The sequence below is a fragment of the Lathyrus oleraceus genome, chromosome 1, assembly GCF_024323335.1.
Source record: "Lathyrus oleraceus cultivar Zhongwan6 chromosome 1, CAAS_Psat_ZW6_1.0, whole genome shotgun sequence".
NCBI classification, from domain to species: domain Eukaryota; kingdom Viridiplantae; phylum Streptophyta; class Magnoliopsida; order Fabales; family Fabaceae; genus Lathyrus; species Lathyrus oleraceus.
The window spans coordinates 411032492-411051421 of NC_066579.1; the positions used below are offsets into that span (position 1 = coordinate 411032492).

Below are 18930 nucleotides of genomic sequence, written 5' to 3' on the forward strand. Positions count from 1 at the left end.
TCCCTTGTTTGGAATATCTTAATTCTATCGTATAAGATGTTGCTTTAATTGATACAGAGAATCTCATTTTGCCGTTTGAGATGTTGCTTCATCAATATGAAGAGTCTCATTCAATTTCAAAAGATACTGCTCTAGTATCCTCGGAGAGTCTTAGATTCAATTAAGGTATCATTCCCTTGTTCAGAATATCTTAATTCCATCATATAAGATGCTACTTCGATATGTTATAGAGAATCTCATTTTGTCATTTGAGATGTTGCTTCATCAATATGTAGAGTCTCATTCAATTTCGAGAGATATTGCTCTAGTATCCTTGGAGAGTCTTAGATTCAATTAAGGTATCATCCTCTTATTTGGAATATCTTAATTCCATCATATAAGATACTGCTTCAATATGATACAGAGAATCTCATTTTTCCGTTTGAGATGTTGCTTCATCAATATGAAGAGTCTCATTCAATTTTTCGAGATACTGGTCTAATATCCTTGAAGAGTCTTAGATTCAATTAAGGTATCATCCCCTTATTCGGAATATCTTAATTCCATCATATAAGATGTTGCTTCGATATGATATAGAGAATCTCATTTTGCTGTTTGAGATGCTGCTTCATCAATATGAAAAGTCTCATTCATTTTTAGAGATACTACTCTAGTATCCTCGGAGAGTCTTAGATTCAATTAAGGTATCATTCCCTTGTTCGGAATATCTTAATTCCATCATATAAGAAGCTACTTCGATTCGATACAGAGAATCTCATTTTGTTGTTTGAGATGCTGCTTCATCAATATGAAGAGTCTCATTCATTTTTAGAGACACTGCTCTAGTATCCTTGAAGAGTCTTCGATTCGATACTAGGAAGGATGCAGCAAAATAAGAGCATAATGAATTAAATTCCTGCTAGTGGGCCAAGGCAGGAAGATCGCGCCGCCAGGCCTTGGAGTGTGAACCAACAATCAAACACTTCCAACAGAACAATAGGGGATCAACCAATTCGCATCAGTGCGCGAATCTGCACCAGTACCCTGCAATGCACCAACAACGACAAAACCGGCAGCAGCTGTGTATCAACTCGAAATAATAGCCCTGTTGCCAAAGATAAACCAAGTGTTAAGGCGAATTCATTAAAATTCTGCAAATTTCACGCCAAGGGATGTTTGCCCACAATGAGCATGTTCATAATTTCTTCAAGTGTTCCAAACAGTTTCAAGCATATAGAAGTACACATAATTAGAAAGTTCATACATGTCGTCATCAATATCCCAACCGCCTACACCAATTTCAACTTACCAATCCAAATCGTGACCATAGAAGGGAAAGGAAATTTGAGGTCACTCAACAAGGAAGGGCATGGTGAGCTTGGACTGTGAGCTAAAACGAACCAAAAGCATCATTAAACACCCCCGTCATTCACCATGAAAAGCCATTAACCACAACAATAATAACTCACCATATATGGAGCTTCTTTTCCTCAAATATGAATGACGATATAAAATGGACCATGTCAAGCACAATACAAAGTCAGCCAGCGGACCTGCACAATAACCCGCGATGCCTCACTTGCATCTACAACGAGAACAACAATCTTCAGCGAAACAAGCATCAAACCTGCATTAAGTTTTAGCAAAACATAAACGTTTAACCAAACACTAATCAAACCAAAGTCTCAACCAAATTTTCACATGGTCCTTCAAGCTCCAACGCCACGAACAAAGATATGACCAAAACTGCAATGCTATGCACCAGCTGCTGCGGAAGCAGCAAAAACATGCACCTCACAGACATGCCAAACTGAGCCACAAATCAGGATTCAAGGCAATGAGTACAAATATGTAAAGCAACCATGAATTCTTACAAGTTGACTTACTTGAACCATCGCCGAACAATGACAAGGCATCTGAGGCATCATGTTGCAAGGTGAGCCATGGATATACAAGGTACCGACTTGTAAACTCCTCTACAAAAGAAGTGGATCAGAACATGAATAGAGAGGGAAAATGTTGACCAACACATTGAAAAAATAAGGCTATAAAGTTGTCACATCCGTGTCGAATTAGCGTGACATAGGCTACATTGGTAAAGTCAGCGGTACCTGCTGTAGAATGCACATTGTCATGGAATTAGAAGCAATGCATAAATGTGAAATGGGGATGTATACATGGCCTTGAGATTACCTACTGTAGAAGGCCTAACAAGTTGCAATCGTGATGCAAAACCTTAGACTCTACGTACAAAACAAGACAAAGTTCAAAGTCATTACAAGATGCAACATAAAACATTAAAAGAACAAGTTACTATGTTTACCCTCATGAGAACCGGCAACACGCCAATACTGTTCATCTCACTAAAACATAAGCCAAACCTTGACCAAGGACCAAGTGCAGTCACTATTAGAGTTTCCAACACCTGTATTCACTACCACAATTGTTTACAAGATTGTAAGTATGTAGCGGTAAATTCATGATCATCAAGCTATGGATAAGCAAGACATCAAATAACAAGAGTCGCCACCGCACTTTTATTGTTTCCAAGGGAAAAGGGAAAAGTACGAACAAAACCCACAAATAAGAAGTTTTCAAATCAAAACTAATAAAATGCCAGAGATTACAAGTAAGGGGGTTGGTTACACAAAGGGAAGGTGTTAGCACCCAAAGTGTCCTAGGTACTCCTAGGGAGCTCTTTCTTGTGTGCATATGTATTTTGTATAAAGTGATTTTTACAAACAAATAGAATGGGGGGATGAGAAAAGAATTCATTAATTATACTTTTGTGTTTGACAAGACCTTCGGACTTGTGCCTACGTACCAACATAAAAATGAGGGATCAAAACCTCGTAGTTCGTGATACAAATTTCAAAGTGGATGCATTGCTTTTAATCAAAAATTAAGTTTGAAAGGCACGAGGGCCTAGAAAATGGTTTGAATGAGTTAGTTCTTTTTGAATTTTTAAATTTTTATGTCAAGTATAGTTATGTTTATTTACAAGTTTGATTTAAGAAAAGAAGTTTGAAAATGCAATGGCATAAGGCCAAAGTTTCTAATTTGCAAAGGGTCTAAGTTAAAAAAGACAAGCACAAGCAAAGAAGTTTTTTTAAAAGGAGGGAGAGATTTTGAAATTAAAGAGATGGGGAGGAGATGAAGAGACTAATCCTAAGCATAAATTTAAAAGTTTAAGAGTTGAAAAGATATGACCAATGGGCTGCAATCCAATAGACAAGAATGTCATATAGAAACCCCAAATTCCCTTTGATATTAGAATCAAGCAACAAACAATGCATACAATATTAACTTGAAGGGCAAGGCATCAAATAAAGATAGCCACATCCAAGCTTTAGCCGCTTCATGATCTTCTTCAAATTTGCCCATGTAACAGATGAATTCCACAGGTCACAGGTTCAAAATAACATCTTCACCCTAATCATGTTACAGAGGAACTCATATGGATCTTCAATGATGTATCAGATGAAGTTTCAAATTGCAAGCACTTGGTTACATGAAAGTTAGCATTGTCCAAGTACTTTTTCATAGGGATGTTGCCTAGATTCTAAGTCCAATTGCCCAAGATCAAACCAACAGTCCACACAATAGTTTTTTAGGGTTTTTGTTTCTTATTATGTACATTAAATGGTCAAAGACCACACAAACAAACAAAATATACACAAGATATATCACACAATATGCTCCAAGTGGACAAAGTTAAAAGGCATTAATATAAACAGTTATAATGGTATGAATAATGAAAAATGAATAGAGCTTAAAAATTAAAGTGCATTAAAAGTAAATGGCTTGAAATTAAATGTTAGTTGTTAATGAATTAGAAGTTAGTATTGTTTTTATTTTTGCTTTTCATTTTAAGTCATTCTTTGGAGAACACTCAACCCACTTATCACAAGCATGGATCCTTGAACCAAGACATCTTCCAAAGGAAGGAAAAAAGGCCAAGTTTCCACACAATACCATAAAAGAGGGGAGACTTACAATCTCACTAACTAGAATGCTATGCCTTTTCTGTGTCAAAAATTTAGTGTTATGTTAAGCAATCGTAATTGGACTTATGTAGAAGTCACAACTATTTGAGGTCGGGCAATAGAATTTTTGTGTTAATGCATGTTAGAGACATAGTATAATGGACTATGCTCATGAAATATACCATACACAAAAGAATATGCAAAAGAGGTGGCTTAATCTCATCCATACTTATGTTGATTTTTCAATCAACTAGCCTTATGACCTTGAGATATCATAGGCCAAATGAAATGGATGCATAAAGAAGGGGAGTTAGATGAAGAGGGAGGGGAATAGATCAAAACTCAAATTGGTCAAAGGAGGACTTTTACCAAATTAAGACCATTCATTCATTTTGGGAGATGGAACGTACATTCCATCAATCCCCTAAATCCAATGATCTTAACCTATCAAAGTCAAATCAACTTTGACCAAGGCCCGACAACACAAGTCAAACTTATACAAATCATCAAGATAGCTCAACACAATTATTTGGCATTTATTCAATTTAAAAATACTAAAAATAATGCATTAAATTAAATATGGTTTGTCGAATTCCTAAAATCTCATCAAAACACCAAAGAAATGGCCATGAGATTTATCATAGGTCAAACAAGGTCAAAGGACCTTAGAGAAAAAATTTCAGAATTTTTGGAAACTTAAAAGTATTTTTAAACAATTAAAAATATTCAAAAAATCAATTAAATCATGAAAAATATTAATAATGATCCAAAAAATAATTTTAATTCAAAATATGAAAGAAGAATTTATTTAAATTTTTTTGGTGAAACTCTCATATTTTTTGGATCAATATTAAAATTAATATGAATTAATGAAAGTCAAATGAAATAAAATGAAAATCAAAAATCAAAAAAACGTGGACCACTTGATCTCCCTCATAAATTGAGGTGGCAGATCAAGTGGACATGAACGCGTATTCCACCATACACCCGGTCAACTGTTCCACACGCGTGGTAACTACTTTGGGCGCTCAAGATTAAAACATTTCAAATGAGATCAATGGCTCAGAATCTATCCAGCACACCACCGGCGTTGGACCTCCGGTCACCTTCTCAGGCAAGGTCCACCGGACTGGTTCACTCATCACCAACACTAAAATGAAAAAAGAGGACATGATCTGAAAGAAAAAATGGCGTAGAGCACGAATTTGACCTCAATTTCAACTAACTCCAAATATATAGAACGATATGAGGAGTTGAATTTTGAGGTGTGTCAATTGAGTTGCTTCGATTTGACCTTAAAGCAACTCAATCTTCTTGCCTATATTGGTAGGACTTCAGACAACCAAAGATCTAAGAGAATTGATGAGAATTGAGTGAGAATCGAAGATAAGAAGATTTTTGAAAATTACCTCCAATGCTGTGCAGAAATGGATCTTGCTTGCTTCAAACTTAACTTAATCACACTCGAGGAGCTTGTGGGAGTGGTTTGGCAATGGTACAAAGCTTTGGATCCTGGAGTTTTTGAATCTCTAAACAGTGAGATTCAAACTCAATTTTCAAGTTGAAAATTCTCAGGTTTTCCTTTGAATTGTGAGGGTTTCAATTGGGGTGAAAAGCTGGTGCGCAAGGTGTGTTTGAAATGAGCTCAGAGGCCTTGTATTTATAGCATTTGGGATTGATAATTGCACACTTGAAAAATTGCTAAAAATGGCAAGGGTGATGCACAAGCTTGCATGGGCATGTATAGGCCCATGAAGCAATCCATTATGATCCAATTGCAATTGTACTAAAGTTCAAATCATGCTTGAATGGCAAGGCAAAGTGAAATGGAGTTTTTGACATTTGATTTTCTCCAATGATGCAAATCTGTTAAGACCATGCTCAACCCTAGCAAACCTCATCCAAAATGCACAAAATAGGGTTCTTTGGAAATCTTAGATCAAGGGGAACAAATTTTATGTTGGACACGTTTCCAATTGGAACTTGTATCATGGTTAATTTTGAGGTGGAAGTTTGGAAATTTCAACATGTTGAAATTTTTTCTAAGTGTTAAATCATATATCTCAATATTCCACCTTACTTAACTTGTTATGTGATCTCCAAATGAGAAAAGTGTCTTCATCAAAGTTGTATCTCTATCAAAGACCTTAAAAATGGTCACCAATTTCATATCATTTGGATTTTAAATGATAGAGTTGTGCATTTTCGAAGTTTGGAAAAATCACTTGATCAGTGGTATAAGTCAAAAGTGACCTATAATGTAGCCTCATATCACATGCTCAAAAAAGTTGAATTAGATCCCACTCCAAATATAAAAGTTCAAGTAGACACCATGAATTGTATTGTGAAACTTAGAAATCTTTAATATCATAAAAATTGAGCAAGTTATGGCCTTTGGAAGTTGACTTTCAAATTAGGGTTTAGACAAAATGACCTATAATGTTTCAACATAGAAAATGATTTCCAAGCAAAACTAGATCTAGGTATCAACATGAAAGTTGTTTGTAATGTAATTAGAGTAAGTTTTCTCTTGAAATAATTTTCATATGGTGAAAATTGTAGGAGATAGGGTCTAGGGAGACCCAGTTTTGATTAGATGAATTCATCTGGCCAACCACCATCAACCAACTTGCTAGCCTTCAATTCTTTGGACTTTCTTGGATCATGGTAGATAATATATGCATAATATGATGAATTTTGAAGTGTCCCTTGAGAAGTTTGATCAATTGGTGAGATAGCTTGTTGGAGAAGTTACTTAAGATACCCAGTCAAACTAGGGTTTCCAAGGCAAATCACCTCCAAACTCTTGAAGAGTACTTGATCAATATAACATGTAGAGATCATTGGGACTCATATATGATGCTTTGAGACATTGTGGATCAATCCTTGATTGTACTTTTAGCCATGAGGGTCTTAAACCCTAGATGTGAACTTGATATATCAATGGGGATCATGCCCTACCTACAAAGGGGTTAGACAAATACAAAGACATATTTTTGGTATTTTGATTATTAAAAATGATAATATACAAATATGATACAGTCACATGGTGCTTGGTAATCTCTCCCAAAATAAACCCAATGAAAGAGGGGTAAGGAGAGTGCCAAGGTATGATCCCAATGTTAATGCATATGATGAAATTGCATGAGGGATCTTAGGGTCAAAATTGGGGTCTTACAGCTGACCCTATTTAAGGACATTCTAACTGAGGAGGTGAAGGCTAAATTCTTCATATTGACTCGGTAGAATGGGCTTAAATAACAACATAGAAACAAATTTTCGTCCCTAAGAGACCTCATGATGCATATGAATGTAAAAGTGAATTCTCTGTGGGGGAAATGTTGCCACAAAGGAAAAGAAATCAGAGAGACCGAATATCCGCAAGAGCATAATGCATTCCATAAGAAAAAACTCACTGGGGAGGCAGAGACTCTGAGGGGGTAAAAAGGATTATGCGTAGGCCAGGCTACGACTTAAAATTATTGGGGGACTAGAGAGATTCCATAAAAAATGGAAAGACTCAACCAGGGAAACAAAACATCTGCAGGGGATACGAGTAACTCAGGGTAAAGCTGAAGTACTTGGATCATGCAGGAAAAACAATTTCACTAAAGAAATACACACTCAACTCAACTGGGGAAGAAATAAACTTCAACACAGGAGGAGCAGAAATCTATTATCCACTACCTGTTACTGGGTAAGGAGATAATAGAGATCTGACAGAGAGGACATCCGTCATCGGTTAGGATGAACATATCAAGGATGACTTGCTGAGAACCACCAGGAGGGAGTATTCATTACCGATTACTGGGTAAGAATAGCCTTGTTAGGGAAAACTACAGAAAATAGGATTTACAACTATCAGTTACTGGGCAGAAGACCAAAGATGAGAATACCCGTCACCGGTTAGGGTGAACATATCAAGGATAGACTTAGAAGGGAAGAAAAATTTGTCGTCGATTAAGATGAACATATCAAGGATATACTTTCTTGGGATGTCATGTAGGATATCCGTCGCCGGTTAAGATGAACATATCAAGGATAAACCAACTAAGCAAAAGTAGGAATTACATCTATCGAATGCTGGATAGAATACCATCAAAGAGAAAATTCGTCACCGGTTAGGATGAACATATCAAGGATAGACTCTGTTGAGGAGAAAAATAGGAATTACATCTATCAGTTACTGGATAGAATACCACAAAGAGAAAATCCGTCACCGATTAGGATGAACATATCAAGGATTCACTCTGCAAAGGGGAAAGAAAAGAAAGATTTACAACTATCGGTTACTGGGTAGAAGACTGCAAAGAGAAGGAAACCTGTCATCGGTTAGGATGAACATATCAAGGATTAGCTCTCTGGGGAACAAAATAGGGATTATAACTACCTTTTTACTGGATAGAATACCAAGGATGAGAGTATCCGTCATCGGTTAGGATGAACATATCAAGGATAAACTCAGGCAAGGGAAGAAAATATCCGTCATGGGTTAGGATGAACATATCAAGGATATTATTTTGGGAAAAGAATGAATCCACTGGGGACTCTACTGATAGGGAAAACAGGGGTACCTTTGCCGGGTACTGGGCAAGAAGTAACAAACTGCAAACTAAGAAAAATATTACCAGTTACTGGGTAATAAACTGTTAGGGGACCCAAAGTATCTATCTAGGTAAGAACTAGAAAGAAACGATCAATCAAGACTCAACCCAATGAGGATATAATTCAAGGGGAGTGATTCTATCCAGATAATCCACTAGGGAGGAAACTAAAACAAAAATCTTCCACGAGGAAATAACTCAGTGGGGAAAGGAGAAAGGTTAAAGTCTTTCTGCTTAAGGGGCCGACACTCTACAATTGAAAGAGGACAGACGCCAGATTTGTATGGGGATAAAGTACCGCCATAACAGAGAATAAGAGTCTCAAGCAATAAATCAACCAATATGATGATATAATTATGCAATTATGAAATTATATGAGTGTATACGTATATGTATATGTATATGTATATGTATATGTATATGTATATATGATGATTATGCTGACAAAACGATCGTAAAGGATACAAAGGTATCACAAAAATTTGAATCATCATACAATCCTCGGTCAATCCACAAAAGAGGGAAACAACTGCCGGAGCAAAGAGATCAATATCCCAAAGGCTCAACCCTAGTTGGGGAAAGAGGAAATTTGATGAGGAAAGGAAACGTTATCAAATCTGCAGGAAATTCTAGGTCAACACCATATCAAATGGGGTACAATCGTACAGAGGATAAATGCAAATAGCTGCTCAGAAACCAGGAGGAAACTCTGACTGGGGATCAGGCTGGATGGCGAATGGTGGAGAAACCAACGCAATCTACTGAGGAAACCAATCTTACTCTGCTGGAGATTAAAACCAACATCAATCCTGCTGAGGAATACACAAACTCCGTTGGGGAACGAATTAACCAACTTGGATGGGGAATAACTGAAGGGTTAACTGCTCGGGGGAACCATTAATGCTTCACACTTAGGACTTGCTATTTTCGAAATGCTGTTGATATAAACAATTAAAAACAAATGCAAAATCAATTAATTCATGAAAAATATTAATAATGATCCAAAAAATAATTTTAATTCATAATATGAAAGAGGAAAATATTTGATTTTTTTTTTGTGAAAGTCCCATATTTTTTTGATCAATATTGAATTTAATATGAATTATTGAAAATAGTGCAATAAAAATGAAAATTAAAATATCAGAAAAAACGTGGACCACTTGATCTCCCTCATTAATTGAGGTGGCAGATCAAGTGATGAAAAATGCGCTATCCACGATGGACATTAGTCAGCGCGCCATAACATTGGTAATTCAAATGCACACTCCAGATTAAAATAAATCAAGAGGATCATGTGGTTGTGCGACATGCCAGCGCATGGCCGGAGCTGTAGCTCCGGTCTTCTTCTCCGGTGGACCTCACCGGACTGGTCCACCTTCAACCATCACCAAAATTAAAAACAAGGATATGATTTCAAAGTAAAAATGGCACTAAGTTTGAATCTGGACTCAATTCACTCTAACTCCAAGTATATTGAGAGATACATGGAGTTGAAATTTGAGGTACATGAACTGAGTTGCTTCGATTTGGCCTCTAAGCAACTCAATCTTCTTACCTACATTGGTAAGACTTCAGAAAACCAAAGAATCAATAGAATTGAGCAAGAATTAGAGAGAATCGAAGAGATCAAAATTTCTGGAAAATGCCTTCAATGGAGGTCTGGATTCAACTGATCTTGCTTTTGCTCGTGCTTGATCTCACTCCAAATGCTTGCAGAAGAAGGATTGAATGCTCAAAAGGCTTTGGATTCCTGGAGATTTGAATTTCCAAACAGTGGAAATTCAAACTCAAATTCAAGTGAATTTCTCAGGTTTATCCTTTACGATGTGAGGGTAAGAGATGGGGGATCAAAGCTGGCACGGATGTGTGTGAAATGCTGAGCATATGAGGCTCTATTTATATCTGAATCCATTGCTTTTTGCACACTTGAATTCACTTTCCAAACTTGATCATTGATGATGCATGGGCGCGCATAGGCCCATAAAATCATTGCCATAAGTCCACAAATGAGTGTGAGATAGTCTGAATTCAGCTTGAATTGCAAGGCAAGTGTACATTTTGATTTGAAGTTTGATCCTTGCCAAGTGATGACACCATGTTCATGCCATGCGCAGCCTATTCATTCCTTGTCCAAAATGAATGAATTTGAGCTCTTTGGAAAGGTGAGATCAAGAGGAATAACTTTCATGTTCAACACTTTTCCATTTGGAGTTTGTAACTTGAATAAATTTGAGGTGGAAGTTTGGAAATATTTGACATATCAAAAAATTTCTAAGTGTCAAGCCATATGTCTCAATATTCCACCTTGCTTAACTTTTTATATGAGCTTCAAATGAGAAACGTGTCTTCATCAAAGTTGTAGTTCTATGAGAGACCTCAAAAATGGTAACCAATTTCATGTCATTTGGATTTGAAATGATAGAGTTATGCATTTTTGAAGTTTGGAAAAATCACTTGATCAATGGTATAGGTCAAAAGTGACCTATAATGTAACCTCATATAACATGCTCAAAAAAGTTGAATTAGCTCCCACTCCAAACATAAAAGTTAAAGTAGACACATTGAATTTGATTGTGCAGCTTGGAAAGCTTTCATATCATAAAAATTGAGCAAGTTATGGCCTTGGGAAGTTGACTTTCAAATTAGGGTTTAGACAAAATGACCTATAATGTTTCAACATAGAAAATGATTTTCGAAGCAAAACTAGCTCTAGGTCTCAACATGAAAGTTGTTTGGAATGTCATTTAGAGTAAGTTTTCGCTTGGAATAATTTTCATATGGTGAAAATTGTAGGAGATAGGGTCTAGGGAGACCCGGTTTTGATTAGATGAATTCCTCTGGCCAACCACCATCAACCAACTTGCTAACTTCCAATTTTCTTGACTTTATTGGCTCATGGTAGATCATATATGCATAAGATGATGAAATTTGAAGTGTCCCTTGAGAAATTTAATCAATTGTTGAGATTGCTTATTGGAGAAGTTACTCAAGATACCCAGTCAAACTAGGGTTTCCAAGGCAAATCACCCTTAAACTCTTGAAGAAAACTTGATCAATATAACATGTAGAGAACATTGGGACTCATATATGATGTTCGTAACCATTCTTGAATCAATTCTTGGTTGTGCTTTGTTCATGAGGGTCTCAAACCCTAGATATGAACTTGATAGATCAATGGAGATCATGCCCTACCTACAAAAGAGTTAGGCAATTGCAAAGACATATTTTTGGTATTTTGGTTAGTAAAATGATAATATACAAGTATGATACAATCACAAAGTACTTGGTGATATCTCCCAAAACAAACCCAATGAAGGAGGGGTAAGGAGGATGCTAAGGTGTGATCTCAATGCTAATGCATAATGATGAAATTGCATGAGGGATCTTAGGGTCAAAATTAGGGTCTTACACAATCATTCGGGGTTCCACCAGAATGCTAGATTCCAATGGTCCTTTTTTCATTCAAATTAATTGATAAAATTGTTTGATGGACAACAAACGCTTGATAAGAATCATTTTTTCAAAGAGTTGCTCCAGAATGCTTGATCCCAATGGCCCTTATTTTGTCCAAGTTATTGAAAGTGTTTTAGGGACAAAAGAAAAGAATGAGCGGTTAATCCAAAACGCGAGGCTCTAGACCGATCACTCGAGGGTTCCCACCAGAATGCTAGATTCCAATGGTCCTCTTCTTTCGAGTTATTTGAAAAAGGTTTTAATATTTTAACTTAAAGGATAAAGCATTTAAATGATAAAGCGTTTGAATCAGGATAAGAAACAAATTAATCGGATTAAAAGGTAAAACTTGGGGTAGGACCAAGATTTAAGAAATTAATCATAAATATTTTATTCTATTAGTTAATCAACATCATTAGATAGTTATTCAATTGATTTTACATTAAATAAATAAAAGGATAACAATTAAATAAAAGAAAATCAAAAGATAAAAAGAACATTTTTTTTAAAAGAAATGACTAATTATTCATCTATTTAATCTTAATAAAATATTTACTTAATTGAATAAATAATTAAATAAATAATAAAACAAATAAATAAATAAACATAAAATAAAAATTTTAGGATTGTATTGTAGTACAATTATCTTTTATTCATTAGTTAGTATTAATGTTAAAGTAAAAAGAAATAAACAAGTTACTGACAAAATTAAAAAAGAAAGGTCCAAAGCCCCAAAATTAGAACACCAACACATGAAAAAGGGGTGTCAAAAATGAAATTAGTTCAGGTCCACCAAAAGAAGGCCTATTTCGCTGGTCAATAATCAAAGGAGGGGGGAGAGTCAACTATGTTGACTTGATCCCATCCCTCAGATCGATCCATCAAAATGAACAAAGGATGCAGGGAACGTGCATGTAGGGACTTATCATGGGGAAGGTCACACACGATCTACTATTTATCTGGTAAATGGACCCGACGTGACGACACAAGGGTTAGCCACATGGGGCCAGGTATACACCTGGAACGGTGAACGAAGAGAGGGGGGAACTAAAATCAAGATGAAACGTGAAAGAGGATTTATTTGAAAACTTATTTCTCTATCTCTCTCGTTGAACCTTCATATTCTTTAGTCAACCTCGTCGAAGAAGAGAGACCGACAATGGCGTTGTTGTCTTCTACGTCGGCTCTCCACCCCAAAACCCAAAGTTTTCAACACCAACCCCTCTCAATTTTTTATGCTTAATCCGAATACAAACCTCTGTCTTAAATGGTTTTTTGAATTTTTTTCTCTGCTTTTTCCCCCTTCATATGTTGTATTTATATTGACTTCATGACATCAAATTAAGGTTCTTGGGTGATATATTATAATAAGATGATTTTTTATTCAACCTTTGAGGTTTACGCTATCCTAAACAAGTTTGATGTGTTTCCCTAACTAGTGATAGTCTGTAATGTTACTTTTTAACTGACTCTTTTGACCTATATCTATTTATATGCTAACTATATTGTTGCTTTTGAACCTAGGCAAACATCTGCTCAAAGGATCAAGGATGCTGCTATGGTATAAGAGAGAGTCTTGTTTCCTGCATGAGACAGCAAAGAGGGTCCCCCCCACCTCGAATGCCCTTTTTTTTCGTACTTTTGTTGGATTTAATGTAAAAATATAATTTGTTTATTTATTATAATGTAAAAAACTCAATATAGTTATATTATTTTGAAATTATTATTAATTATTTTTTGTGAATAAAAAGATTAATGTAAAATCGAGTGACCCTTTTTTTATAAAGATACGATATCGGATTTCTTCTTAAGTGACCCAAAAAAACTTTTCCTAATTCAAATTAGTAGATCCAAAAACAAAATTTTCATGATTATATTTTATTCTAATTGAATTTGAAAACAAAAATCATGATTATTACTACTTCCATCAATACAATCAGAACAAGAAAATCTAAACTTATAAATCACCAAGGTAAGACAAAATCAAAGAAAACATTCTAGCCTATTTGGAAAATCAATGCAAAGACATAACTGTAAGAAATCAAGGCTAAATTTAAAAACAAACACAACAAAATTTCTAATTACTCATGTTATCAAGCACCTAATGAAAGTTCACAATAAACCTTAAATAACTAGTTTGACAAAGGTTAAATGAAAATCACCACCCAATGTTGATTATGGATATGTGATGAATAGAAAAATGCAAGATTGATCAAAATAAATAAATCAAGCAAATTGACTATTAACCCTAAATTATGTATGAAACATGAAATCCTCATGACCAGAGATGACCATTAATTCAGACAATGAGATGCAGATGAATGAATGTTTACAAATGAATGACTTTAGATGGGGAAAATTTAGGGTATGACAACACCATTTAAATGTTAATAACAAAGAGATAAAAACACAAGTATTTTATCATGGTTTTCTTGAAACTCAAAGCTACTCCAGTCCACCCGCCAAGGTGGTTTTTCCTTACACACAAGGAATTAATCTACTATAATCAACTAATTATAATAATCACAAATAATAACCTTCTTTGTATTCTCAAGGATCCAACTATACCCTAGTATCCTTAAGGAATCATACAGAATAATTTTCTTTGTCTTCTTAAGAATCTGACTATACCCTAGTCTCCTTAAGGACCCACAAAGCATAATTTTCTTTGTCTTCTTAAGAATTTGACTATACCCTAGTCTCCTTAAGGAATCAAGCAAACAGTTTGAATAATATTTTGTATGTTACAAGTTACTTCTACACAAACAGATTTTACACAAATGATAAACAAATACTTAAAGAAAAATTGTATAGAAAAATGATAGTTTTTCACAAATAAACTTTGTCAAGTTTTGCAGCACTTCAGTATTCTTTTATATGTGTATATTTCTTCAAGTCTCCAAGCCCCACTTATTTAGCATAAGAAGAGGACCGTTTGAGAGCAAAATGGGGAAACCAAATAGAGTGGCTATTCACTGTTGGATGGTGAAAGGAGTGATACTGTGTAATGTCCTTCGTTCATAAATTCAGTGACAAGTGTGATGTATAGTATAGTCTGAAGGTTGAGAAAAACAAGAAAGGAGGGTTTGAATTGTTTTGGAAATAATTGACTTTTTGTGAAATCAAAACACACAGAATTTTATATTGGTTCGCTTGAAATTCAAAGCTACTCCAGTCCACCCGGCCAAGGTGATTTCGCCTTCAAAAAGGACTTAATCCACTAATCTTGAAAGATTACACAACCAATCGTCTAAGAGAATAATCTCTGAGCCCTCTCAAGTATTCAGACTGCGCATAGTCATTTGAGGAAATAGTTTAAGCCAAAGTAAATTGTAATGTAAAGTGCTTCTAACAACAAGCAAGTATTACAGAAAATATGAGAGCAAAAGCTTTTCATGTAAGAGAAACATCTCGTGAAAAAGAGTGAATGAATGATGTTTCTGTGTGTCTCAGGTGTGTCTCTCTAGAGAAGTAATTCGTCCTTTATATAGTAGTTGTGAAGGACCGTTGAAGTGATGACAAAATCTTGGTCATTGAAGAATAATTAATGTCATTACTTCTATTTTTTCTTTCTAAAACCATTTTGTCTGCCTCATTATTCCTTTCTTTAAATACTTCCTTTCCATAATGAGATTCTTTTCGGTTATGCATTCTGGACTTGTGAGTCTGCATCAGAGTCTTGATGTACCAGAGTTTGTCTTCAGAGGATGATTATGTCTGACTTCATCAGAGCTTCTCAGTGCTCTAGACTTATTAAGTATCAAAGTCTGAATCCAGTAGTCTTTTGTTGGAGCTTCTAACTTCTTACTATAGCGCTAGTATCTGCTTTGATCATAATCAGAACCTTCTGGATGTATTCCTTTCTGAGTGGCATCTAATCATCTAATACTTTATATCTGATGAAATTTTGTATCTGATGTATGCTCTGAATCCTACGTAAATATTCTGAGTCCTGCACACTAAGAGAAAAATTTGTTAGAGTACTATTTTTGGTTTCATCCTTTGTTATCATCAAAATCTTAGAGATATATTGTAGAACCAACTTTGTTCTTAGAATCTCCCCCTTTTTTATGATGACAAAACATTTCAGATTAAAGATGAAACATTTAAAGAAACTCTTAGATCAGATATTATAGTGAGCTCCCCCTGAGTTATATCTGGATAGTTCAGAAGTTCTTACCGGACCTTCCATGGTTCGGTGCTTTTAGCTACTTTCCTGCATATCTTAAGTAATTGATTTTAGAGAAAATGTTTGCAGTGCTTGAAAGGAATTAGATATGTTTTCGTCAGAGCTGTTTTAGTTCTCCCCCTTTTTGTCAAAATCAAAAAGACATAGCAAAAAGGTTTATATTAATATAATTAAGCATTTACATAAGCCAGAAAGCAGAAAGCAAGAAATTAAGAAACAAACATCAAAACAGAGAAAAACAATACGCAAAGCATAGAAAGCAACAAGCAAAGATAGCCTAGGTGCCTAAGGGTTTGGAGGTGGAGGCATCCTCTGAAGCAGCTGGGACAACATGTTCTGAATGTTTACATTGACAAAGTCCTGTTGATCCAGTCTGGCTCGAACTACCTATTGTTCTTTTTGCAGCTCTTCGAGAGTCTTCAGGACCAGAGGGACGAATCCAGCGTTGGAGGTCTCCCCCTGAGTCCGTTCGTTAGCTCTAGCTTTGGCAGCAGACTCTTTAGCAAGGCACGCTGCTTCTTCAGCGTCGGCTTTGGCTTTTGCCTCAGCTTCAGCATCATCAGCATCAGCAAGAGCCTTGGCTTCAGCTTCTCTGATTCTCTGAAGTTCTTCTTGTCACACTTTCTCTTCAGCTTTCTGTCTTGCCCGCTCCTCAACTTCTCTGGTTAGACGCTCTTGGAGTCTGATCTCAGCGTCTCTGATGAAGTCATTGCGGACTTGTTCAGAGAGGCCTTTCAGCTTGAAGCCTTCAGAGGTCATCTTACTTATCACTCTGTTCCAATGAGTCCTTACAGCAGAGGGATCATCACTAATACCAGAGTTGATGGTCAAAGACTTGAACTTTTCAACTGAAGACTCTGCAAAAACCGTAATTGCTTCTTCAAGGGTTAGAAGGGTGGTTTCTGGTTCATTGGAAGAGGCTTGGGAGGGTGAGGTGGGGGCACTTAGGTTAAGTGTGGGGGTTATTGGGTCAACGATGGTAATGGGTTGGGGTATTTCAAAGTGTGTTGGTTCAGATGGTTGTGATTCAAAGTGGATTGGTTCTGAAGGTTGTGGTTCAGGGTGGGTTGGTGTTGATGGTTGAGGTTCAGAAGTGGTTGTGTTTGGATTTTCCGGAGGTGGGGAAGAGACTTCAGGTTCAGGGTTAGGGTGTGATGGCTTTTGAGATGCCAGAGCACAGTCTTGGAGCTGAGCCAGAGTTGGGGAGTGAGGGTCAGAGGGTTCAGTGTCAGATGAAAGGTCGTAGTAAGGTGGGGATTGAGGAGATGGTGATGAAGATGGTGAAGTGGTTTCATTTAGCATTTCTGCTTCTGAAACAGGTAGAGTTGTAGTGGCAAGGTTGAACTTTTTAGATGGTTGATTAGATGAACTGGTGGTTGAGGGAAGAGTATCATCAGTTGTGTATATAGGGTTTGTTTGAGGAAGTGAAGAAGCAATGGGTTTAAGTTTTACAGAGGGAGGGAGAGATACAAACTTACCAGGAGGTCCAACCAGAGGCACTGGGGGTTCTTGAACCGGATGTTTCTCCCAGCTTAGCTTTCTTCGCCTGCTTGGTCTTCTTAGAGGGCTCTCGCGTCCTCTTCTGGAAGTCTGGTGGAAACTCGGACAGCCAGTCCACTTGGATTTCTGTGATATCCACTCCTTGTTTGTACAGATCCTCTAGATAGTAAGCGACTACCTCTAGAGGGTCGATCTTGGAGAATAAGTAGAGTCCATTTGGAATCTGGCTCTGATCTTTAAGTGCTTCCCAGGAGGTGTCAAGTGTTGGTTTGGCCCTCACTTAATCAATGATTTCCGTGCTCTTCAGATTGCGAGCGTTCAGAGGTTTGCCAGTATCAATCATAGCGTCTTCCATGAGTTTGAGCTGAATCAGATGGTCCACGAGGCCACTTTCGATCAGCACATCAGATATTAGTCTCCCCAGAGGGATGTAGTTCCTTGTCTTCATATTGTTTCTGGTGTCTTTGACCGAATCTCAGAGATACTTGAATAGAAGTGCAGGTAGGCAGAGCTTTAGACCCTTGTGAATGCAGTAGAGGATGCACTTCTGGTCTGTGTTGATGTAGTCTGAGGAGTTAGAAGCCGGACGGTGATGGATGGTGCCTAAGATAATCTTCATCCATACCTGGAGGTTTTGATGCAGTTCCTTGTTCTTGGAATGCTTGCCTTCAGCATTTTGTTGGAATATGGTAGGGTTTATCTCCTGGGACAGATACTTTGCCCTAGGGTTGATGTTGTAGATGCGTCTTCCTCCAGTCTTCTCCATGTTCAGAAGAGAAGCAATCAATTTCTCTGTGATAACTATCTTGACTCCCAGAACGTAGGATAGAATGTAGTGATTATCACAGTCTGCGAACCGCCAGAACTCCTTCACCAGATTTGTGTACACCGAGCCATAGAGGAGTTGAAAGTAATTTTCCCACCCTTGCTTCTTCAGTTCTTCAGTGAGGTCAACGCCATTGCGTTTCATGTTATCAAAATCCACCAAGGTTTCACAGAGAACTTCCAGCTTGTCAAAAGGTGTTGCAAGATTAATGTGAGGCTCACGATCAAGAATGTGAGGTTCCTTGTAGATAGGAGTGGAGACGACGCCAGTGGTTGCAGGGTTTTATTGACTGGAACTGGGTGCTTGCTCAGTTGAGTTCATCTGTTGAGAGAAGTTGTATACTGACTGTTGCTGAGAATCCATGAAGGTTAAAGATGATGGTGAAAGTTGAAG

General features: G+C 36.7%; 1 protein-coding gene across 1 annotated transcript; it reads right to left on the minus strand.

Annotated features, from left to right (window-relative positions):
* Positions 1-954: 954 nt before the first annotated feature.
* Positions 955-18681, minus strand: LOC127112360 (extensin-like). Its single transcript, XM_051046334.1, has 5 exons — positions 18586-18681; positions 16976-17837; positions 1866-1955; positions 1533-1606; positions 955-1023 (listed from the first exon to the last, which is right to left on the minus strand). The coding sequence occupies exons 1-5, from the start codon at positions 18679-18681 to the stop codon at positions 955-957; spliced, it is 1191 nt and encodes a 396-aa protein (XP_050902291.1).
* Between the last annotated feature and the right edge of the window lie 249 nt (positions 18682-18930).